The sequence below is a fragment of the Polypterus senegalus genome, chromosome 16 (genome assembly GCF_016835505.1).
Source record: "Polypterus senegalus isolate Bchr_013 chromosome 16, ASM1683550v1, whole genome shotgun sequence".
NCBI lineage: Eukaryota > Metazoa > Chordata > Cladistia > Polypteriformes > Polypteridae > Polypterus > Polypterus senegalus.
Window position 1 is genome coordinate 68821955 of NC_053169.1, and position 26843 is coordinate 68848797.

General features: G+C 41.7%; 1 protein-coding gene across 1 annotated transcript in view; it reads left to right on the top strand.

Moving 5' to 3' along the window:
* Positions 1-257: 257 nt before the first annotated feature.
* Positions 258-26843, top strand: part of c1d (C1D nuclear receptor corepressor) — a 60003-nt gene continuing 33417 nt past the window's right edge. Inside the window, exon 1 of the mRNA XM_039738405.1 lies at positions 258-590. Coding sequence (XP_039594339.1) covers positions 261-590 — 330 coding nt within the window. The 5' untranslated portion in view covers positions 258-260. The remainder of the gene's footprint in view (positions 591-26843) is intronic.

A 26843-nucleotide genomic window follows, 5' to 3' on the forward strand; every position in this document is an offset into this window, starting at 1 on the left:
AAATGGATTCTGCCGAAGATATTACGTATTTCAGAGAGAGAATTGAAGATTTATCGGAAGGAATTACAATGAAAGAAATAAATAAGCAACGAAAAACATATTTCGTGACACATTTATTTATTTATGCTCTCATTTCATGACATTTATTTATTAAGGCTCTCATTTCATGACACATTTATTTATTTATGCTCACATTTCACAGTACTTTTATTTATTTACGCATGTATTTATTTCATTTTGTCCGAAATATTCCTCCATGCATGCTGCCTCGGTGGCAATTTCTTTCCCAGATCGTTACAATACACTACGGGAGCCCAGCAGGAGCAATACAGACCAAAAGCGCGTGTCACAGTACATTACAGCACCATTTTGGCAAAAGCACTGTACAAGCTAACTACAGAATAGTGCTTCCGCCTCAGTGGTATACATGTAATGCAGTAGATGGCAGTAATGCACTATTTACGAATGTTGCTCCTCTCCCAAGTTTAAATGGGAAGGAAGGCCCCATTCCACGTGGTCTTTTTGTTTGTAATATAACTGATGCGGAACAGTCCGTGTTTGGCGCTGTTATTTTCACGAGTAGAGAGAAGGTAAGCATGATATTTTTAGAAAGGTGAATCCTTACAATTTGAACGATTACATATGTATGATACAAACTCGGCCGGGACCAAAAAAAAAAAAAAAACTTCATATCTAAAGGGCGTTTAAATGTTGCAGCTCTTGCGCTGCAGTTTGAGAGATTAAAGCATAATCTTCTGTGTATGATCTGTGAACGGTAAAATAACAATACCGACATTGTCGTTTATTCCAAACCAAAGTCGAAAATGTTCGGGCCTATGCCGATGTTATATGTTTACAAGCCAATGTCGAGGCCCTCTCAAGCAAACATTCACGCCTCGGAATCGCTACGGCGCACGCGGGTGTTAAGGATAGATACGGGAAGAAAGCCCCGAAAGAAATTTGCTTTACAAGTTCGACATTTGTGCCTTCAAGGTCTGTATCTCGGAAACTCAGTGTATAAAGTTATTCCTAAGGGGTTAGGAATTTGAAGTGGTTTAAGGGTGTAGGACTGTTAGGTTCTTTTTTTAAAAAAAAAAACCAAACAGAAAATTAGAAGTGAGTTTTGCTTTCTCAGTTCTTGATTAATTTATAAAGTCTTTATTTAAATTTTCATAACCTGCCAAATGTATCCAAATCATTTTTGAAGATTTATCTTGGAGCATTGTTTTGAATTCACAAACGTTATTTAGCTTGTGAATCTTTTGTTTCAGATTAGAAACATTTTCAGAACTTATTTTTCTCTTTTCGTAGTCCTGTGAAGTTATTGGAATTGAAGTTCTACAATAGAATATGATTTGTGTAAATTATGTTTACATGCTTTCTTTATAAATGTAACTTCAGATAGATACTTTAAAAATCCCAAGGGGAAGTTCACATACTACAGCAGCAGCATACTGATAAAGAACAATATTAAATTAAAGAGTGATAACAATGAAGGTATAACAGACAGACAATAATTTTGTATAATATTAACGTTTACCCCGCCCCCACCCCCCAGGAGGAATTGAAGAGTCATAGGTGGGGGAGGAATGATCTCCTCAGTCTGTTAGTGGGGCAGGATAGTGACAGTAGTCTGTTGCTGAAGCTGCTCCTCTGTCTGGAGATGATCCTGTTCAGTGAATGCAGTGGATTTTCCATTATTGACAGGAGCCTGCTCAGTGCCCATTGCTCTGCCACGGATTTCAAACTGTCCAGCTCTGTGCCTACAATAGAGCCTGCCTTCCTCGCCAGTTTGTCCAAGTGTGAGGCATCCCTTTTCCTTATGCTGCCTCCCCAGCACACCTCCGCATAGCAGAGGGCACTTGCCACAACCGTCTGATAGAACATCTGCAGCATCTTATTGCAGATGTTGGACGCCAGCCTTCTAAGGAAGTATAGTCGGCTCTGTCCTTTCTTACACAGAGCATCAGTATTGGCAGTCCAGTTTATCATCCAGCTGCACTTCCAGGTATTTATAGGTCTGCACACAGTCACCTCTGATGATCACGGGGTCATGAGGGGCCTGGGCCTCCTAAAATCCACCACCAGCTCCTTGGTTTTGCTGGTGTTCAGTTGTAGGTGGTTTGAGTCGCACCATTTAACAAAGTCCTTGATTAGTTTCCTATACTCCTTCTCCTGCCCATTCCTGATGCAGCCCACAATGGCAGTGTCGTCTGCAAACTTTTGCACGTGGCAGGACTCCGTGTTGTATTGGAAGTCCAATGTATATAGGCTGAACGGTACCAAACAAAGTACAGTCCCCTGCAGTGCTCCTGTGTTGCTGACCACAATGTCAGACCTGCAGTTCCCGAGATGCATATACTGAGGTCTGTCTTTAAGATATTCCACGATCCATGCTACCAGGTATGAATCTACTCCCATCTCTGTCAGTTTGTCCCTAAGGAGCAGAGGTTGCCTTATCTTAAACTCACGACCTTTAAGTTGCACTTATATTAATACTTATTAAAACAGAGGGGCAAAATGACTTGCAGTTCTCCAGAGATGACAAAGTTTATAAAGGAATAATATGTCTTTGATGCACCATCTTTTAGGTCTGCCTTTGAATTTTACTACACAGATTTAATTTGTGAATCTTTGATTCCACTACACCTCCATAGTAATGGACAGAGTGGCAATATTTGAAGAATTAAGGAAAGTTTAAGTATAATTCTCATTTATTTTGAAACTGACATTTGTTACCAGACCTTCTATTCTCAACCCACGTATTAACAAACCTTTTTGTTTCAGTTTTCACAACTTATCAAAAATGGCACCCATTGCATCTATAGGGACTGAGTGTTTGTAATTACCATATTTTTTTCTACGTTTAACCTTTAGGTTATACTTTATTCAGTAAACGGGAAGGGGATGTGGGTATATACTGTATAGGTCCATAAACTGTTATCTACAGTTCAGAATCGAAAAAGCTTTGAATACCTTTTTTTCTTTTTTGTGTAGGCTTAAAATATTGATGCCTTTTTTCACGCATTAACAAGCAGGAAATCTTTTCAGTTATTTTTGGTGGTGGTTTTCAAATGATTATGAAAATGTCCTGCTCTAAGACATGTTTAGTGGCTTACAATATGCTAATAAGTATAATTGATTATAACATTGGTAATTCCAACATATTTGTAATTTTCTGAAAATGAAATACTTTCTTGAATAAAAAAGCTATTAAAATGTGCATTTAAATATTTGCTGCTACCTAGTACTGGGCAGTATGACAAATTCTATATCATGATATTTTTCTAAATTATCCTGGTTTCACGGTATTCTTTTCCCCATGCATGAGTGGACGTTAACCACATTTTCCACGTCAATTACTGCAGTAGACTGGCTAGGAATAACCTATACCACTGTCATGAGAATTGTACATTGTACAAAAAAACATTTTAATGTGCACACAAGTATTAATACTGGTTTGCATGGCCCCCATAAAGTGATAGTTTTCAAGGGGGTGGCAGTAATGAAGAGAAGGAATCGCATTGCATGACAGTTGCAGTCAAAATATAGAACCTTTTTATTGAACAAATTTTGCAAACAACTTGAACTATAATTTTGACAGCATATTTTCAACCATCCATAGAGGCATTTAAACGTAGTAAAATATCCAGAGGTGCTTGTCAAAGGTTGTATTGCACCAAACTTGTCTTAGAAAAGGAATAAATAGTAAATATTTTTTGTTAACCAACTACACTCTCTGTTAATGTTAACAATCTTTCTCCACTGACGCGTCAGCTATATGGATTGTAATGGCGTTGGTTATCTTGATCCACCGCTTGCTTTTTTTGTCGTAGGCAGTACCTCTAGCAAACGCGTCTACAAGTGACGTCCGACTCGTGTGCCCTCTAGCTTTTTCCAGTTTTACCTAAGGACATGGAGGGTGCCAATCTTCGTTTCATACATTCATGGTACTCCAAAGCATGTGTGCAGCAAATTGCTTGTGTTGCCGCCTCTGGTGGCAACTGTAGCTCTATATCATTTGCAGTAAATAGTTGTTTGGTCCACATCCGACCTTTTAAAACCAAAGTATCTCCAGGCAACAGACATGGCTCCTTTTTTCGGCAAAAGTTCTTATGTGTCCTCATGTTCAACTTTAATGTCTGCTACAGCTTCAGTTTCAGAATATTCTCTGTCCATTTTCGCTGCTCAATACATCTGCTAACGCATGTACTCCGTTACATGAGTGTTTAGCGGTGTAGCAGTGAAAAAGGTCCCCCCCTTCAACAGTTTCCCATTGCACCACGTTCCGAACTTTGTTTAGGCTATTTAAACAGATATTGTGGTATAAGAAAAATCCATGTCATAAGAAAAATAAATAACGGTTTTTGGTATGAACCGGTATACCTCTCAGCACTACTGCTACTGGTTATTGGTGATCTTTTTTGATATTTAAGACTGGGTCTAGTAGTTTTTAGGATGGTATAGGAAGGCAGTCACCATTAAGTGGATGTATGCATTTGAAAAATGTATGCACTTGAAAGGTTCTAAATTTTAAAGAACTTTGTAAAGACTTTGTTTTTCATGCACAATATAACCACTAGTGTTAAATTAATAGTTGACATTTGGATATGAGAACAAAAGTTCCTTATACAACTTATTAATTTAACGGTATATAAGAGTGAATTTAACACCAGCAATTTTATCATAGTTTCTTTAACTAAATAATGAAAGTCATGTTAGATTTTATCGTGTTAAGTGCTGCTTTACTTGTGTTCTAATGCTGATTATTAGCAATGAGCAGGGCAGACACAAATTCAAACAATACTGAACTAGAGCCATTTCTTAATGAGAAGGCAAGTGAATATGGCAATGAAAAAGTCGCTCCCCTTTACCATTCAGTATTTTCACCATTTGGATATCACTAATGGAGTCAATTATATAGGAAAGAGTGGATTTAAAAACAAAATAGCAAAGTAAACGTGAGTACTGCCCCACCCCCCTATAAAAAATTAACCATTTTTCATCACACTAAACAATGTAATCGGTTAAAAGTATGCACTGATTTTGTACTTGTTTGGAATAAAAACCTGCAGCCACAGAGGTTCTTTACAAACCCTTGGCCTTTCTATATTTAGGCAGATGTAGAGTCTGTCATTGTCAAACATGTCATTTGCAGATCTTTAACTTCTCAAAGCGTATTAATTCACAATCGGATTACTTGGTTATTGATTCAGAAGGAATTATAAGATATTCTATTTATGCAAAATGGGCACATGAAATTTTATGTTTCGTTTATTTTAATTCCTGTGGGTCCCTATCTTGCCTTTAAACTAAATGTTCCAAATCTGTCTGTATTCCTTTAAATAGCTTCTATCATCCACCCAACTGTCAATGTCATGTAGATATCTCACAATTAGTCTTTCTTCATCAGTGTAGAATGTTTCAATCTTTAGTTATTGTGACATTCTGAAGGGTGTACAAGTTTTTGTCTCCTCTTGGTTCTCTTGTCTATTGTGTTTTCTTGTTTTACCTTTTAAAACAGTTGTTTTTTTTTCAGATTTTTTTGGATGTATGTTTTTGTATTCTGATCACAAGAACTATCTATTTTATTTAACTATACTCCAAACTCAGGAAAAAAAAGGTCAGTTCTTGCAATGATGTGAGCAGTGAGTCAGCTGTGATTGCTAACCTTTTTAACGTCTAGCATTTTCTAGTTAGACAAAGTAATGAGGAATAAGGGAAGTAGATGCGAGAATAAGATACATCAGTGGCGAATAGGAAAAACACTATATACTAGCGTGTATAAGGACCTCTACTTTCATTTATCATCACAGGATTGCAGGTAGCACGGCTGTTATTTAAAAATTCTGCATAATTTAAAGTGATAGAGTGAGAGAGTTCTGCTATGCTTTCAAGGTGAAAAAAGCCTTTCACTATTGCCACTTTTATCCAATTGTGTTATTAATTGTCAAAGTAAATTATTCATGCATGCATCAAGAAGACAATGGTGTAACCAATCAGCTATCAGATACAATTCTTTTACATGGTAGTTTCATGAATCTGAATGAGTTGAAAAGATGGTGAGATTAACGTTTAAAAAGCATTATATAGCCCCAGTGAAAAAACAAAGGCTTTGGTTTTACCGTAAGATTTGTTATGAATATGACAACAGTTGTCCATCATGTCTTCCATCAATTTTCTAACTGGCTTATCTAGGTAAGGATTACTGGAATCTCATGTATATCCTGTGTGAACGGTACCCGGGCACAGACAGGCGGACATGTTGTTTTGACACCACCACACGTTTATTTACAATATTTACAGGAATTATAAGGTCACCAAGACCCCCAAATAATGGTCACAGAGACCCAGTCACGTGCACAAAACCCCAAATACCCAATGTCCTGGCCACAATGCCTTTCTCGGGCCGCCTCCACTCTCCACAGCTTCGTCCTACCTCCACCCGACTCCAGCCCTGAATGACGGGAGACGGCCCCTTTTATGAAGGACCCGGATGAGCCCCAGGTGTTCCCGGCAATCTTCTGGCCACGCCCCAGCGTGGCGGAAGTGTCGGCTGTCCTCCCGGCTGCTCCCCGGGCACCGTCTCAAGTCTTCCCCCCAGCACTTCCTGGTGTGGCAGGAGTGCTGGGGAAACAAATCCCAAGGCATTGGGCGCCTCCTGGCGGTGGCCACGGGCCCCTACAGGGAAGAGCTTCCAAGCCCTTGACCCGTGGCTCCCAAAACAACCCGGAAGGCGCACCCCGTGATCCAGGCGGGCTCTGACCCTCCTCCGGTCCCTCCTGGCGTCCCGGGCCGGGTCATAGCCCCTGGCATCCCTGACAGTGCCCCACAGCCAGCGAAGACCACTCGTGGGTAAGAGCGACCCGTCCGCGAGGGCAGCAGAGCTCAAAGCGGGCCCCACTCGAGGACAGCCGGGTCCGCCCCGCACTCCTAGCAAAGACAGGGGCGGAGACACAATCCAGACACCAACCCATGGTGCATCCCTGTGCCTCGCACAGGTTGTGCTCCCCCCTTTTACCGGCACCCCGGGGCCTCCTTGGTGGGCACCCCCTCCGGGACCTCCACGCCCCTTTGTTCTGAGCCACTCGTTCCCCCGTTGGCTCCTCCAGCTCGGCGCATCTGCGCACCGACAGAGATCCTTCTGCAGGCGGCCCGACATCAGAGGGCTGTTCCACGAAGGGTTCCTTCAACTCGCCCGGGTCCGTCCCTACAAAGAGAACACAGGGCAGAACCGCTGCCAGCACCCAGCTCGTGCCCGCACGGGCAGCGTTCCCCTCCAACGGCACCCGGCACTTGCCTGATCGGCACCCTCTCCGCGGCTTCCGTGTCCCTCTCGGCGATGGAGTCGCGTCGGCACCGCCCTCTCTCTCCGCCCGGCCTCAGGGATTCCCTCTGCTCTCCCAGAGGGCAGCCAGCCACACGCGTGCACCCAGCAACGCGTCTCACCTTATCGGAGGAATCGGCACCCAGCCCTTTATTCCTCCCTTCACTCTGGGGCGCCCTGGCGGTTTGAGACTCCTTATGGAATAAAAGGCGCTCTGTCCCGTCTGCGTCCCTATAGTGCGGCGCAAGACCGCAGCCAACTCGGGCGGGGGCTAGGACCCGGGCACTTAGCAGCCCGTGTCCCTTCAGCGTCCTCACGGACTCCCCCCTCGCCGCACATGCAGTCCGCGGCGCCGCACCTCCTGTCGGAGGGCTGCTTACTCGGAACTGATCATTGTCTTCACAGCCTTTTTCAGCAGCCCTCCCATATGCTTTCGGAGTCGGCTGTACTCACCGTCTCCGCTGTACCTCTCCGGCTGGAGATTCCAGCGTCGCGCCGTCCGTTGTCGAAAAGCGTTCTCAGCGCCCGCGCGCCTTCCTCTCCAGTACCAGCACCTCAGCCCGGAGGGCACATAGCACCTGTAATACACGCTGCCCGGCGGGCTGAAGGGCGCCTCCAGCTCCGCCAAAGCAGCCGGCAAAGACAGGAAGTTAACCGACGGAGCCTACCTGACTGTCGGCCTCCGGCGCCGCCACTTCCTGTGGGCCTTCTCCTCCGGCCCAATCGGGTCTCCCCCCTGCCCGTGATGGACATTCCCTGGTCCCGCCTCTCTACAGTCATCGGCGGGCACACAAGACACACCGCCCAATCGCGTGCCTGTCAGGGGGAGGGACTTCCGGTCCGCGCCATCTTGGCTCCTTTCTGCGGCGGCGGCGTGCTTGCCGGCAGCCTTGCTGTTGCCAGCGCCCTCGAGCTGCAGCGTCTCCTCCCGCAGCCCTCGCGGCTGCCGCTGTGCTGCGGGCCCGCAAACCAGCATGCCCGCCACTGACGCGGATCCTGGAGGTCCCTGCCTGGAAAACAAACACACGCCCGGCCCCAAGGGCGGCTGCCGATAGGCAGGGAACTCACCTCCCAGGTCCCGTCATACCGAGAAGCGTCCTCGGCGTGGCCCTCTGGACGCCATCCCGCCCCGGCGCCTCCAGCAGCGGCGCGCTCGTTGGAGACCGCTGCACTCTTCCAATGCACGCCCGCCCGCTTCAGGGAATAACGGCCCTCCTGCGGATCCCTGGCGGTCCGTGGGGTTCCTTTACCCCGCGGGGCTGTGTGCACGCAGCACCCGCGGTACGTGGGTGGGGTCCCCTGCTGCACCGGGCCGTCCACAACAATATTTTTATATACAGGTCTCCGCCTTGAAACAGGCGGAGCATCCTGCCGACTACGCCAGATGTGAACGGTACCCGGGCACAGACAGGCGGACATGTTGTTTTGACACCACCACACGTTTATTTACAATATTTACAGGAATTATAAGGTCACCAAGACCCCCAAATAATGGTCACAGAGACCCAGTCACGTGCACAAAACCCCCAAATACCCAATGTCCTGGCCACAATGCCTTTCTTCGGGCCGCCTCCACTCTCCACAGCTTCGTCCTACCTCCACCCGACTCCAGCCCTGAATGACGGGAGACGGCCCCTTTATGAAGGACCGGATGAGCCCCAGGTGTTCCCGGCAATCTTCCACGCCCCAGCGTGGCGGAAGTGTCGGCTGTCCTCCCGCTGCTCCCGGGCACCGTCTCAAGTCTTCCCCCCAGCACTTCCTGGTGTGGCAGGAGTGCTGGGGAAACAAATCCCCAAGGCATTGGGGCCTCCTGGCGGTGGCCACGGGCCCCTACAGGGAAGAGCTTCCAAGCCCTTGACCCGTGGCTCCCAAAACAACCCGGAAGGCGCACCCCACGTGATCCAGGCCGGGCTCTGACCCTCTTCCGGTCCCTCCTGGCGTCCCGGCCGGGTCATAGCCCCTGGCATCCCTGACACCTGTTTATAGTGGGTGCAAGACAGGATTCAACCTTAGACAGAGCATTACTGTTGCAGAAAACAGTAAATCAAGAAGGGTCTTCAGCCATAAAGATTAATGAAGTCCAAATATTGATGTCCTTTATTTACATCTACAGGTAGAGTCTCAGATGCTCATGTTAATGCAACATGGCAGACTGAAGAAATCATACAGAGCACTTTTATCAGCTAGGTTAATTTACACAACACATTTTAAATACAGTGCATCCGGAAAGTATTCACAGCGCATCACTTTTTCCACATTTTATGTTACAGCCTTATTCCAAAATGGATTAAATTCATTTTTTTCCTCAGAATTCTACACACAACACCCCATAATGACAACGTGAAAAAAGTTTACTTGAGGTTTTTGCAAATTTATTAAAAAATAAAAAAAAACTGAGAACCTTGCTAGCGACCAGAACAGTCTGGTTTTTGGCCTAAGAAGTCTACCATCGGCCGCATCCTGTAAGTGAGAGTTCTCATGGAGCTCAAATACAAATATCAGCAGAGTTTCTGTGCAGCCTATGTTGATTTTCGTAAAGTGGGGAGGTTCTTATATTTCACAAGATCCCCCTGGAGTTGTTGGATATGATGGCCGACCCATACATTGGTACAGTGAGTTCTGTTTAGAGTGGACGTAGATCCCCTGCGTTTTCACCAGTTGATTCTGGGGTTCCGCAGGAGTGTGCTCTTTCTCCTACTCTGTTCAGTGCTTGCAGGGACTGGGTGTGGGCAGGGTCATTGGGTCCAGCCGCTGTGGGGCATCTGTTGGTGCAGAAATATTCGCTGATATTGACTTTGCCGATGATGCTGTGGTCTTTGCGGAGTCAGTGGTGGCTCTGATTGGGGCTCTCGAGAGTATGAGCGAGCAATAGGAATGTCTGGGATTGTGAGTGTCCTGAGTAATCAAGGCTTTTAACACTAGAATCCCTGAAGTCTATGAAAAAACTCGTAATCCCAGGCCACCTTAAATTCCTTCACACCTCTCCTCATCAGCGTCTTTTGTTTTGCAAATGTGTAGATCCGCATAAAGCACCAAGCAGCATACTATCCTGTCTCTCCCCGAAACGATAGAGCTCAACTCAGGCAAAAAGTTCTCACAGCTCAAGTCACATTATCGTGGTATGAGGTGCCTGGAGTTGTGTGTGTGTGTGTGTATATGTGTGTGTGTGTGTATGTGAACGCATGTTGAACGCATAACTAAAGCAGAAAATTTGTCAATGTTATACTAATAATGACGGAAGTGTATAATGTATGAGGACTTTTGTCCAAATATCAAATAAACACATGAGCTGTTATTCAAGAATATAACTAAAGTTTAAAAAAAAAACAAAAAAAAAAACATTCAATATACATGTTGCTGTAACTGAGTTACAAACCAAAGGTCAAATTTCAATCGACAGAAAGTTGACATGTATTCTTGGATAGTGCAGAGGGTGAGAACTACTGCCTTATAACGTAAAGGTTCTGCATTCGTCTCCGTGTTTTGAGTAGTGAGCTGCTATTATTATTATTACTATAATAAAAACAAATGTTTGATTTGAGTCTGTAACACCTGGTGTCTATTTTAGGTACCTGTAAAAGCTGGCGCTTTTTTTTTTTTATTTTATTATAATTATTCAGTTTTATTCTGTCAGTGACGTTCACGTGGTACATTGAACTTGCCTCTCGCTCTCCGAGTTTATCTTCATTCTTTTCACAAGAGCAGTGATGACACCAGTTAGTTGTGAGCAGGCATCAATCGCAGCACCATTTGTATCGGCAATCAAAGATACAATGTTTTGTGACCGCTGTCTAACAACCATGCGGCATTTGCGCTTTGACATCAAAAACACCCGTGTAGAACATGTGAAAAATGACAGGTTTGCTGTGATTTTGGACATCTGGCAATGTTTTGTTGAGAGCTGTGTTTTGAGTTACAACCCAAGGCAAAGACTTTCCAAGTCTGATGTCATAAACCTTATGAAACAGTTTCTGGACATCAGCAGAACCGTAACAGACGGCTTCTTCACAAGTGCTTTTGCTGGTTAATAGACTGCTGCACCGCAGCATCTCTGCTTGGCACAATATGTAAAATGAGACTTCCACCTGCAGCCAAAGTCACTTTAGTACATAAGCAAATTGCTATGCTAGTGATTAGATCTGGCAGTGCCATGATGACAGTGTATGCACACCATACGTGGAGTACAGGCAAGATCAGAGTGGGGGGGCAAACAAAAACCTATTCAAATGACAACTCATGTTCAAATGACATTCAAGACAAAATTTAAAGGAAACTGAAACATTGTGCTTGCATCCTGCAGAATTCAATTCAACAATTTAAAAAGGAAATAAAAGACAGTAGGTAAGATGTTAGATACAAGTAGATACTGGATAACCCTTCATCCATATTCTAACAGGCTTATCCAGTTAAGCGTTATTGGGATCTTTGGGCATTTCTTGTTATAGTGGTTGTAAGAAAGGTTTTGACCTTAGACCAAGGGTCCCTAACTTGGGTGTTAGGAACTCCTTTATAAAACTTTATAAAACCTGGTGTACACTTTTTTTCTGTGTAATTTACCATTTGTAAATCATAATCGCCTTTTAAATATGTGCGTATTAATGTGCCTCAAACACTGTCCTGAAATATCCAAATGTGGAGCATGCTAATTAACATCATTCATGATGCTGCAAAACTTCATTGGCTGGTAGAGCAGTTCCTCCCTGACACCTCAAGACCCTACCACATACATTAAAGGCTATCTGGTTCTGCTGTGCATCTGAGAGCTCATGACCATGAGTGGCATTTTAGTGCCTTTTCTCTGTGCTGTGGGAGTCCAGGAAAGGTGTAAGGCACCATCGTCTGAACAGGTAGCCACTAACACTTGGCACATGTAATGGCATGATTGTTGTTACAATGAATAGTACAGGCCATATGAAACGCTGAGGGTTTAGGCACTTCCCAACAACCCAGCCACCATGTACAGTACCATCACATCTGCTAAAGCTACTTTGCCTCAAAATAAATGAATCGCAGGTTGACCCAGGCTGCTGACACTTGATGTTTGTCAGTCACATCATGGATAACTTGTGCATTAATAAACTGTATCTGCTTATCGTTAACAAAAGCAGCTTCATTCTTGCTAAGTGCCCTTTTTGGAATAGAAAAACAAGTGCCTTGCCAGTTGGTTAATGGCTTCAAGCAGAGCAGTCGTTGACCTATCAGCCACTTCCCTAAGAAGTGATAACAAGTATTCGGTATAAACTGATGAAAAGTAAAAAAAGTTCCTCAATGCAAGTATATAGCATTGGTGCTCTTAAAAGGGAACTAAAATATAGTCTCTGCATTATATTCTCTGTTTTTGAGGTGTAATATGTGTGTATGCATATTATTATAACAGCTCACTCCCAAACGTCTCCTCCTCCACCACAGTGATATGAATTATGCCTGTGAGTAATCATTTTGCTGGTTACTCTGCATTTCCCTACTTGATCAAGGATGTCCTAATTTCCCAATTACACTGAAATGTTGTGTACGCATGTGTCCGAGTTGCCTTAAATATATGCATGTTCCCCCATCATGTTTCTTTTTTAAATCCCATCTTTTGTGTAGAAAGTTGAGTCCACATGTTTCTAGCCTCTTTTTGAGTGTACACAAGCTTTATTAATGAGGCCCCTGGAGTGCTACTGTGTGCTATAGGTTTTCATTTTGGACCTTTGGTTACTAATTAAGAAAATGTTTTGTTGCTAATTAACTTTTTTTTCCCTTCATTTTTATTGTTTTGTAAAATGTACTCCTCTGAATTTCATTTTTTTTTTTCTTAAATGGCACCCAAGCAGAACTGAGACATGAAGTGAGCCAACAGATGACCAGCTAAGTTGGGGCCTCAGATGCCAATCAGTTTCATTGCAACCAGTTTCTTAATTAGAAAGGCATTCTTGTTAATTAAATCTGTTTAATTTTAATGGATTGTTGGTGCTCTCAGTTCCAAAACTGTTAATTTTCTTTTCTGTAAGAGCACCATCAGAATGTTTTGTGGACCTAAGCTGATCAGCCTTAAGATCTTGACCTTTCTTCCCTAACCCCCCAAATCCCCCAGATACTATAAGACGGACACAGGCAGCTGGTCATGTGCTGGCTCAGTTCATTATTGTCTGGCTACATATTAAGGGTAAAAAAATATTTGAAGGGCCTGTGTCCTAAATAGAAAGTCAATTAAAATTAAGGCAAAAGTTGATTAGCAGCAAAACCTGGCCACTAACTAATAATGGGGTTAGAATGAAAACCTGCAGCCTACAGTAGCACTCCAGGACTGGAGTTGGAGACCCCCCATCTTACACAGAGCGTCACCCTTTCACACATATGCATATCATTCTACAATGTTGACAAATTGAACTGTTCCATATATTCATTCCAAAATAAAATTTGATTAGCATTTGAAAACGTCCACATTGGCCCGATAGCCATGTTTCTCGGTTCATAGTGGTCTTTAGCTGTATATTTCAACCACTGGGTCATGAGTTGTTGTATTTTACAATGGTGGTGGGTTATGGCAGGTTGCTGCTTGATTTCCCTCATCCCCTGTTCTCACAATCACACCTGATTTACTAAGACCCACCTCTCGGTAGGTCAGGGAGATCCGGAAGACACTTGAATGGGGAAAAAGGGGGGTACAAAAAAATAGCAAAAAAAAAGCAAAGCACTGGTCTAGAGCACAAGGAATATATCCCCAGTTATATGATAACTTAATGTTAATGTTAACTGTTAATGGTACTGTACAATTAAACAGATGCAGCTAGCAAGACTATGTATACCTCATTGCTGAAAATTAACCAGTAAACATCATTTTTCTTTCATGCAGCAGTTTTTTAATGCCTGACCCCCACCCCCATTGATTATAGCTGAGCACAAGAATAGGAGTTTTTAGATGTAATTAATGACTATTTTTTATCACCTTATTGTAAAGCACTTGCACAGCAGGAAGGCTGCCTAGATTTTGTATTTTGTAATAACCAGGTTAGAATTGTGGATGTAGAGGTCATTGACGCAATAGAGTCAAGTGTCCATAACATAATTACAGTTGTCAGTGTTTTGGTTGAGTGAAAATACAAAAATTAAAAGTAGTAAGTTTAATTTTGGTAGGGCAAAGTTTGAACACAAACGACACGTTCATCCCACAATTTGGAATTAGTAAGCGATTAAAAGGAATAATTACACATTAGGTAAATTAAGATAAAAAATAAGCTAAAAAAGTAGAAAAACAACTGTATAAGACTAATAATTGTAAAACACCAGGGGCCTCATGTATAACGGCGTGCGTAGAATTCACACTAAAACATGGTGTACAGACAAAAACAAATGTGTGTGTACACAAAAAAATCCAGACGCATAAATCTGTGCGTATGCCAACTTCCACTTTCTTCTGCTACATAAACTCCAAGCAGTATGAAATGTAACATGCCTGCTGACCCACCCCAACTCCTTCTAGAATTATGCCTCTTTGAATCAGTCAATATAAATAGCCCCTTAAGTTCAGCATTCTGTGTTAAGACAGTTGCAAAAGCAAGGGGAAAAAAGAATTTCAGTGAACACCAAGTTGAGGCAAGGAAAAACTTACTTTTTGTTGGTTTAAGCAGTGATATAAACAACAAAAAAAGTTGATTGAGTGACATAGAGAGGTGGAGAAACTCGAAAGTTCAAGTTCAGAAAGTCACTCAGTACCCGAAATAAAGAAATGGTGAAATATCAAAGTCGCCATGAAAAGGCGAGTTGTAGCCTACCATCTGAGTGTCATATGGAAGCATATTTGGGTACAGATTTCCACTTTAATCACATAATTTCTTTTGTCATTAAAGTAGAATGTCATAAACTTCATCTTAAATCTTTTAAATTATTAGTTTCTCAAATCCCATTGTAACTAAAGTAGCACATTAAATGCTTTGTATGCTATGTGTTCTATGTACTCTGTATGTGAATCACTATGTGCTTCTTAAACAGGCTTTGTCTCTTGCCAACAGGACACAATACATTACATTCATGATTTAACAGCTCTCTGAACAATTTAAATACTACTAGCCAAACCGCAGCATAGCATACGCCGCATAATTATGTATTGATGGCGGGGTGGGTTTGAGGATACGACTGTAAGAGAATGAAAAGATGGAACTTTGGAGAGAGCAACATACAATTGTCCGTGACTGAAAACTGGAGAACCACCGCCGTGCCCCCACCTCCCAGAGCGAGGGACGGGCCTGGACGGCGTCCCTCTTGGACGTGGGATGCCGACTGCTCGGGGGGTCGCGTACCTATTTAGCAGGAGGGAGTCTCGCTCATTATCAGAATTAACCAAACAGATCGCTCCACCAACTAAGACTGGACATGCACCAGCACCCACAGAATCGAGATAAAGCTATCAATCTGTCAATCCTCTCTGTGTCCGGACCGGGCGAGGTTTTCCGTGTTGAGTCAAATTAAGCCACAGGCTCCACTCCTGGTGGTGCCCTTCCATCAGTTTCAGCTTTGCAACCATACTCCCCCCGGAACCCACAGACTTTGGTTTCCCGGTTGGCTGCCCGGCGGGTCATGGGAATAGCGCCACCGGATCGCTAGTTGGTAGCGTCTATGGTCGGAACTACAACGGTATCTGATTGTCTTCGAACCTCTGACTGGTGGACGGTGCTCTGTCAATGCGTGTGCCATGGTCGGCCGCTTAGTGAATTGTTGGTGGGCGGGTCTCTGTCTTGTGTGCGTCTTGCTTGCCATGGACTTAGTGAATTACATATATAGATGATGTGTACTTGATATCATTTTCATGATGATCTGAATTAAAGCATGCATTAAACAAGGGAGCGTAGTGGTAGCGCTAAGCTGGCGCCTCTTTCAGAGATTCTTCCTGCTCCCACAAGATGCTTGGCGCATCAATGAAAATTAATTGCAGCAGTACTGTCTCTTTCAAACGTACTAAAACCAATTTCTGCCCTTCGTTTTCTTTCTTTAAGTAACCAATCGCCACACAAGCTCTGTAATAAATGCCAAGCCATGTGTAAGCATAGAATGCAGATTCTTCAAAACTTAAGGGACATTGAAATACCTTTGTAGTGCATGTTTAATTATTCCATCTATCCATCTAGGGTCGCACCAGTCCCAGCAAGTATGCAGCGCTAGGCATGAACAATCCCTGTAAGGGGCGCCAGCTCCTTGCTACCGCTGTGCCACCGTGCCCACACTTTTAATTATTAACAATATACATTTTTTAAATGAAGTAAAAAATGTATCTGTATAATGTAATATAAATTACTGCATTTCATCTTAAAAATATCAAGAGCTCCAAGAAGATAGAGATTGGAAATCTAAATCAACTTAGAAGCCAGTCGTCATTATTATATGTAAATATGTGCTTTATTCTACTGAATTGAATTCCTTTATTGTTGTTGTAAGTTACAACGAGATTCAATATGCAGATCCTCCATAAACTTATTTTCCTATAAAATGACAGTAATAATACAGTGTTCTGCCCAGAAAGTTTTTTCCAGCTGGGTGGCATGAAAAAGTAGCCGGGTGGGGCTGGATGGGGAAATTTGGCGGTGGGGAAAATTTTTAAATGTGCACTATTTTTTATTAGTTAATTATTATTAATTATTTTCCAATGCTCAATATGACTTCCTTTTTTTAATGTTTGACACTTTTGCCATAATATTTTTATTAAATTTAAGAAGTATACATTTTGGGATCCTGCAACCCAACAAAAATTTTAAATAACAATTGTTATGACATAAACCAAGAGGCACAAGTATTGGCACTGTCGGGAAAGAAAAGTAAAAACAATGAAGAAAATTTTTAAAACATTCTTCAAAGCCAACTTGCATATGCAGAAGGTGTCTTCAGTTAAATACTTTATTCTTCTTTTCTTCCTAGAGGCCCAGTTGTCTGCAGCTTTCCCATAATCTAAGTCCCCAGGATCTGCACCCTCCAAGGAGATCAGCATGAGATTTTTAGCGTGCTTTGATTCATGCGATTTCTTAAACATGTCTTGATCATTTTAAGGGCAGAAAACCCTCTTTCACATTCAGCTGTGCTCACTGGGATCACTAGCCCAATATGAGCTAGTCTGGCAAAATTTGGAAATGACTCTTTGAGCTCTGATGTCGTTGGCATTTTTAGTAAAATCTGTTTTGGACTAAAGTGTTTGTATGATTGATTTCTGATCATTTTTGACGCAACTGTCTATTCTTGCCAGCTACTTTCATGTTTCAAAATTGGAGGGCTACCATTTTTGGAGTAATGATCGAAAAGAATTTCAGCAGACTCCCTTGAATCAGGAGTTTCTGCATTGAAAACTTTTGAAAAGCTGGAAATAATTGGCATGCCAGGGAATCCTTTATCTAGGTGCTTAACAACTGTCTCTAGGTATTTATCATATATTGCAGTTTTAAATGACATTACATTACTCAGTGTATAAACAATGTGGAGATCTGACCATTCTTCTGCCAGACAGTGATGAAGGCTTTGAAAATATCTCCCAGGAGTAGGGCTGTGCGATATGACCAAAATCTTATATCCCGATATTTCATTTCATATCCCGATATCACGATATAGTACATTTCCTTTGTATTCAGTGAATAGTTTATATAATCACCACTCCTTTTTTTTTCATTTAAATTAAAAAAATCAAAAATGAGAAGTACTCAACTTGTAATTATTTCTGTTCTTTTATTTAGAACATTTGAGCAAATGTTTGACTTAGAATGTAAACATAAAATGTTAATGTATCAAATATAAAACACTTTTCAAAAACAAATTACTAAAGGCCCAATATAAAATACTGCTATATAAAATGCCTGACATAAACAAAATGTGAACTGTAGCAGCAATAACTCTCACAACATATATTAAATATAAAAGGATCAAAGCACTAACAACTAAACTATATAAGGCCAATAAACCCTTTAAACAAAATAAATACAAGTCTAACATTAACTGTCAAAACCAAATGTAAACATTGTACTTCAAACTGTAGCAGCAATAAGGCTTACGACAAAAATATATTAAATATAATATTTTTTAGGCTACATTCTAGTAAAATGTTAATTTGCACATCGTAGTGTGGCAAATCTCCGTTAATGAGTTACAGCTGATCGCCCCGTGCGTGGGACTGGACGGCATCAACACGTTAGCGCCGTCCAGTCCCACGCACGGGGCGAGCAGCTGTAACTCGTTAACGGAGATTTGTCGTGTTAATGCAGTTGTGGCATAACCGTAATTTTAACAAGATTAACGCTGACAGCAAACGCTGCAGAGAAAATTATGCCTTAAGCAAATTGTTTTGGTAGCAATTAATCTTCCAAGCTTTTAACATGCTCGTTTAAATAGTACCTTTACAACTGTAATATCCTACGTGGCCTGCCTCTCAGTTGTAAACTCTCTGCATGCTCGCTCACGTCCTTTTTGCGGAGGTGTAGAAGAGGTTTGTCGTGTTGGAGTCTGTGGTAGCGATCGGTTTGCAGCATAATTTGCACAGTACCGTTTTCTGGTCCGTGTCAGACTTTTCAAATCCAAACCATCTCCATACTACAGAGGTAGCCCCTCGTTTAGGAGCAAGGTCCTTCTGTGTGGAGCTACCTGGTGTTGCCTCGTCTTCATCAGCCATGCTAGTGTGTCTGCATCCACGTGGTGGCCATCAAAACAATGAAAAAAATATTGGCGTAAACAGTTTATTTTGCGACACCACGAAACAAACGATAGCGTAATGTGCAGCGATAGACGTTTTCATATTGTCATCGGATATATATCGTTATATCGAACAGCCCTACCCAGGAGTGTCTTTCAACTCCATGATGGAAAATTTTATGGCGAGCAAAACTGGCTCAATTTCGGTAAGATCGGAGGCGTGATCACGGGGGGGCTGGGGTGGGCACTGCCCCCCCAGAAACAAGCCGTCCCCACCCTGCGAAATGCTCTGTCTGTCCAATGAAAACTCTGTAGAAGAACATTTGATTTTCCCAGTTCACTTCGCCACACATTTTGCAGCACGTTTTGAACCTGTTGACTGCATTCTTTAATTAAATTAGGGTATCCATTCCATTCTTCTTCTATTCTCTGGTTGGTAACACCAAAGGCTATAATAGGTGGCTTATTAAAAAGCAGACATCTTCAATCTTTGTCCCTCCGCAAGCTGCTGGCTCCACGGTTGAGCCCAGCACCGCTGCTACCAACACGCAGCACAGCGCACCCACGTCGGCAACTGAAACTCCAAAAGATGTAGATAAGCCTACACAATCCTCCAGCACTGCGCCCGTGTCTGGTACTCCAAACCAATTGGAAAAAATCTCTAGAAAAAGATGTTGGCGGCTTCCACAAATGCGTGTCTAGCATCCCGCATGTCAGAGCCATGTCTGCATGGCAAGAGTATCTGCGCCGGGCAGAGACGGGTGAAAGCATAGTTCAACTACTGGGTCCAACACGGACAGAAAAGAATAGCTATTATGCGAAAAGCATTGGGGAGGCCATTCAGTTCCTTGCAGTCAATGAACTGGTCTGTGTGGTCACAATCACAAAGGTGGGGAGGAGGGAGTTTTCCTTAAGTTCTTTGATTACACAATCAAAAAAGATGCCGAACTTGCAGAAATTGTAAAATACATCCCAGACAACACAAAATACACATCCAATGTAATTCAAAATGAAATAATTGAGACTTTTGCCAAAATGGTGGTAAAAGATATCAGGACCTAATATGAAAAAGTTGACTCTCCTGGATTTTGCGTTAAAAGTGATGGTACCAGGGATCGCTGTGACATTGAGAATTTGTCTGTAGTGAATAAATTTGTCCAGAACTCCATCCCTGAAGAACACCTGATTGGCTTAATTGAACTGAATCAGCTTGATGCTGAATATATTTGTAACCAAATTCTGTCACATCTCTCTGAGCTAGGTTACAGCCCAGACAATTTAGTGTGTCCAGTGTTTTGATGTCATGTCTGGGGCAAGGGGAGGTGTCCAGGCTTAGTTACAAAACAAAGTTGATAAGTACATTCCATATGTACACTGCTACAACCACCAGCTCCATTTAGCAGTGATACATGCAATGGAATCAGAACCTCTGGTAAGAAGTTTTTTGACTTGTCAAATTCATTGAACACATTTTGTCACAGACATTATGTTTCACACACATACAATACACCCACACTGAAAAGACTTCTAGAAATACGATGGACCAGTCATTATGATGTCACAAAGTCCATTGTCAAGAATGAGGAAGCTATAAGGGGGCTTCTCTCTGAGGTAGCAGAGGCTGGCACTGCCCCTTTTGACATTTGCATAGAGGTGTGTGGTCTTTTGACCCAATTAAAAAAAGCAGAATTTCTTCAATACAGGAAAAATTCCTCCTTCATGTACGTGGTGTGCTGAAAACAGCCAATGCAATTCTATAGGCACATGCAGTAGATTTGTGCACTGCTGGGGAGGTGGTGGCAGCTTCACTGGCCGCATTGAAGGAGATGAGAAGCCACTTATTCTGGGAGGAGCATTTCTTTCAGTGTGAAAGTAGGCCTACCAATTCGCTCAAAAGGAAACAAAGTTAATTCACAGCGTGATGATAGTATTGATATGAGCTTGCAAAATGAAATTGCTGTGGCAAAAGCGATGTTGATCAATAAACTGCCAGCTGATGCTAATCTCTTTGAGGTATGCAAACGCATTCAGCAGTACAAAGAGGCCTTCCTTATGTTGCGTTCGCTATATGTCACAGCACTCATCATTGGTGTGTCTTCAGCTGCATGTGAAAGCTCTTTCTCTACTTTGAACCGCATTCTCACTCCACTCCGCCGAACAATGCTGCATTCAAGGAAGAGAAATTTAGTCATTCTGGCACATGAGAAAAACATCACAGAAAATCTAGACATGAATGAATTTATTTCAGAATTTGCCAAGAGTAACCACAGACTGGTCCTGTAGATAATATCCAGGTTAAACACTGGAAACTGATATCCTATAGCCTTCCTAATGACTACAATGAGCCACGTTTCTGTTCTTGCTCTCATATGTTGTATACATTTAACTTTATTGATATTTACCTTGTAGATGTAGTTCTATATTTGTTCACAAAATTAATACAAGTTCTATTGCCTCTGTTAATTTTATTGAATAATAGGTTATGATTTATGCCACAATTTTTGCTTTTATATGTTGTATAAATCTATGTTATTATTATTTGACCCTCTTACAAAAATGGGGATGGAAGGATATTTTTTGCCCCCCAGACAAGCCAAATGCCCACCCACACATGATTTTCTGGTCACACCTCTGGGTAAGATTGCCATCTTGCCTTTGCCAAGCCTTAGATAAATTGGACAACAAAGGTAATACGTCTGAAAGCATCATCAGAGAGGAAAAAAAAAATGTACGTTTTAATACATCTGCTTAATCCATCAGCTGTAATGTCATTTCGTTCAGTGGCCTCTCTTTCCAGCACAGCTATGACACTCATCATACACTGTCGTAGTAACTGTACTGCAAAGTCATGAGACAGCCATCCAGTGTCGCTGGCCATTTTCAGCTTAATCTGGGGAATGTTCAGAATATTTTGAATTTCCGTTAAACCAGCCATCCTAACTGAAGAATTTTGGAAGAAATAGAATAGCTGCCTTAAGATGTCATTCAGTTTTGTTAAATAAGGTACAGCAGCTGCTGCTTGGGCACTTGGAAGGGCCAATCGGTGGTTTACACAGTGGCAGTTGAACGAGTGTCCAGATGTTTTATCTTTAAGCAGTTTTGCCACACCTTTCTGTTTCCCAATCGTAACAGCCACTCCATCTGACCCTAGTCCAATCAGATTAGCAGTTTTCAAGCCTAGTTTGTCCATAATCTCACTCAGTGTGTTGGTTATAGTTTCTGCTTTGCCATCAATCATATTGCGGGTTGATACAAAACTAATTCTGACCTCTTTAGTGACCTGGCAAACATATTTAGTGTAAATAATTAATTGTTTTACAATGGAGATGTCTGTGGTTTCATCACACAGAATACTGAAAAATTGAACGTGTATATTTTTCAGTATGTTGGATTTTATTTCTGATGCTAAGACATCCAGCAGCTGTTGCACTATTCTTTCAGAGGTGTAATGTGCATTTTTACCAACATTGAGATGTTGTAAAAAGGAACAACCCATTTCTTTAGTGTTCCAACAGATTTTTAAACAATGTTGTATGTGGCAACTCATTTTTTGCCAACCAATACATGGATCTTAAAGATCCCACAAAGGCATCTCTCTAAGTTATTTAACACAGATACAGATCTTTCAATTTGACCGATTCCAGTTTGCTCTAGTACACGCTTTCCTAAAAGGTCAGCAGAAGACTCAATGTGCGTTTTACTTTTTTCATGGTCTAGCAACCTTTCTTTTCGAATTCTTGTGCATGACACGTTTACCCAAGGTAACTCCCTCCTTGGGGGGATGTTTGTTTGAACATTTCATGCACAATGAGCACCACGTACCATTTTCTTTGACCATTAGCCAATCAAAATCTTTAAACAATTGTTTGTTTATGCCGGATAAGCGGTGCTTAGATTTATCAATTGGCAGAGTGTGTGCTGTAGAGATTTCCCCTGATGGACCAGCCTCTGCAATGTCTTTGTCTGAAATTGCCACATGAGGAGTTGAGGCTGCACCTTCATTAGTTTGTGGCGTCTCTTTTTTGAAATAACTGAGCAGTGTTGTTTTCTGAACACTTTTTTTGCTCATGTTTGTAAAACATTTGGAAAAAATTAAAAGGACCTATGAATAAGACTTTTGAGTGGGAAAGTGAGAGCCTGTTGGATATTCAATGCACACTTACACTACGGCAGGGCAAGATATGAACAAAAATTGGCAGATGGGTCACTTTAACAAAACTACGGAAGCGTATTAGGGCCACGGTGAAGAAAATAAAAACTATATGTCGAGAATAAAATCTACATGTTGACTTTATTGTTGACATTTTCACTTTATTCTCGCTGTTTATGTCAACATTTCCACTTTATACTCCTAGTTTACTTTATCATTTAAAGTAGAATGTCGTCGTAAAATAATCTTTATCCTAAAATCAATGTTTACTAGATTTTCTCAAACCCCGTCATAAGGTAATGTAGTACATTAAATGCTTTGTGTTGAGTGTTCCCGACCGAGTTGTTAACCACTAGGCGCTTCTTAAACAGACTTCCTCTTGCACGGAGGAGACACCGGCAGAGATCGCCGCACAGAGTGCATTCACTTAATGATATTCCTGCTCTCTGAACATTTACAAATGCTAAGATAAATACTTGATATTTTTATGATGAAATGCATTAAAGCATGTATTAAACATGCACGGTGGTGTGGCGGTAGTGCTGCTTTCTCTCAGTAAGGGGTCCCCAGGTGTACGTTCAGTGTAGAGAACTTTATGGCTGGTGTGACGAGGCTTAAAAAACCTGGGTGTTTTGAATGGGTATCGCAAAGGTTTAACTGAAATATTGTGTAAATGTTGGGTTTGTGATATTTGTGATCTGGTGATCGGAGACACGAACACAGAATTCGGTGGATGTTCTTCTGAGCGGGCTTTCTTTATTGCATGTGTGCCAGTCTCAATCTGATGTATCTGATCTGTGTACTTTTTCTTTCTCCACATAACCAATCACCACACGATAACACAAAGCATTTCATGTGCTACATAATTTATGACGGAGTTTGAAAAAATCTAGTAAATTAAATATTCATTTTAAGATGGAGTTTATTTTACGATGTTCTACTTTAATGACAAACTACGAGAATAAAGTCAACGTGTCGACTTTAATCTCGAGATAAATGGCGAGAATAAAGTGAAAATGTAGACTTTATTCTCGACATAAACTTAGCAGCACTACACAGACTGCACTGACACTGAAAACAGAGACGTCATTTCCTGACGCCCTTTTTCTGTTATCTGATTGGCTGGTTCCACTAGACTTTTTTTTTTTTTTTTTTAATCAGTTCTCCTCTCGCCTGCCCACCTCCACATCCTCTTTGCTTGTGAAGTGTCACTCCGCTCCCGCTATTAGCGTGTACAGCCTCCTCTCGCCCGCCCACCTCTCCATATTCCTTGCTACTGTAACTAAGCTGCTCCGCCCCTGCTATTACCATGTATACCCCCCTCATGAAAGCCCACCTCCCCATACTCTTTGCTTGTGAACTCCGCTAAGCCTCGTCCCCACTGTAGTGCACCGAATGATCGGCAATAACCCGTCCCAGGCCTCTCCCTTCGCAACTTGCGATCCTGCTTCTAAAATATTTGCCCACCTGCCCGCTCGTTACTTGCGAGATAACAGCTGGACGCTCAACTAAATTAGCCGGGCTAAAAGATGGTAGGGAGAACACTGATAATACATGATGATACAAACAATAAAACATGCACAATATACATGTGTATATATAGTGTAGATAGTGAAATTGTTCATAAAGTGGCCCAGGTTGTGCAGTATTACAACTATAGTGCAAGTTTACAGTGAGGTAATTGTACTAATAAGTGCAAACTGTTCTATCAGGAGCACTTGTGGAATGAGTGTGTGTTTTTAGAGCTCTTGGGATGAACCTGTTTCTGAACCGCGAGGTCTCTACAGCAAAGTTTCTGAAGCGTTGGCTGTATGGGAGCAGTTCAAATAGACTGTGCGCATGGTTAAGGCAGTGTGTGCTAGATGCTGTATCCCGATAATCCTCTTTCCGTTCAGCTGCACACTTGGATACAGTGGATTAAAATACTTTGAGTGGTGCACTAAGAGTAACAATGCTAAAGCGCCTATGGTATTTGGAATAGTTTAGCCATTCTGTGGACTGTTGTATTGTTAGTTTGATTACAATCAGATGCCTTAAACTAATAAATGATATGCTATTAATTTAGTGTATTTGATAAAGTCTTATCAGGGATGTGAATCTAAAAAAGAAAGGGAAACCACACAGGAACAGTAGCACTGCTTTGATGCTGGGTACCGCCAAGTTTAGTTTTTATGTATTGCAATGTGAGCATGGAAACGGGTGTACGCAACATTTTTGTGCTTTCGTACTGTTTCTGCATAAGGTCGAGGACTGGCTATGTTTTTAATTTTTAGAAAATGCAATTTTGTGTGGCAAATGCATATATCATTTTTGAAAAAATAACTTAAACTTGAAAAATACCGCACCTATCCTTTTTGAAGACCAACAGAATGTTGGGTACAATTCAAAAGACGTTATAGTTAAGCTGTTTAATACACTAGTGAAACCTTTCCCAGAGTACTATGTTCAGTTTTGGATTTTTGGTGACGAAAGGATATTGCAGTGCTAGAAAAAGTCCAGAGAAGAGTGACTATTGTAAACCTGCAGAGTTATGAGATATAAGGAAAGATTAAAGGAGTTGAACCTTTTCACTTTATCAAATGAAGATTAGGTGATGAAAATTTATTAAAGTATTAACACACTGGATCAAGACTGCTACTTCAAAATGAGTTCAACAAAGTCATGGGGGCACAGGCACAGTTAACTCTTTAATGGTATATTGCACACAAATGTTTTCTTCACACAGGCTACTGTAGACAAATGAAATAATCCAGTAGTGTGGTAGACATATGGCTGAAAACTAACTTTTTAAAATTGGCACCAGGCATTAACTTTTGTTTTCCGAAACTGAAAATACGGTTGCTATTTTTAATGGCCTATGTGTGGAGTAATTAAGATGCTATGCAGTTATACTTCAGCTTAGTTTTACTAACATCAAAATTTCAGCTCTGAGCATACCTGATTCTTGTGCTATGTTCAAACCTATCAAATTTTTGTCACAGCTCAAAGCACTGCTTCATTTGAATTGAAGTTTAAAGTGGTTATTTTCAAAACACAGGTTTCTATGAAATACATTCTTCATTTACTTAAGATTGCAGGATGGAAACAAATGTATTATCTTGCCTTCAATAAATTGCTAATACTAGCATGAACAACCACCAGTGGCTTAAGTAATTCATCCCCAGACCCAACAAAATGAAAAAGTTTTCCAACTTTTGGTATAAAGCCCCACATCACAGCAGCATAACCAACACTATAGATTCCTTACAGGTTACAACAAATGTTGAATAATTTAAATATTTAAAAAAAAAAAAAATGCAGTGTAATATGCTGTACTAAATTAATGAACACAAATACGTGTTCTGAATAGCAAACATATAAATGAAAGGAATGCGGGATACAAGTTTAATGAGAGGGCGCGAGGATATAAGCGAGTTTTGATCACTTTGTAACTAAGTTAAAATTGTAGGTGAAGGTGTGCTTATGCAAATTCCGAGACTGTGTTTGTGGGGATTGACAGTTAAGGCGGGTGGGGAGTCACGTCATCATCACCCTCCCATTCATCTCATTTCGTTCTTAGCACAAGCACAGCTGAGAAGCTTCGATGCATGTGCTCCTTAGCGTTAAAAATAATGCATTTAATCACACTTTGCATTACAAGCAAAGGGAGCTTTTGTCAATGCATGATTTCCTGGTACACCGATTACATTGATCACCGTATCCCGATTCATTTTACCCTCGCAC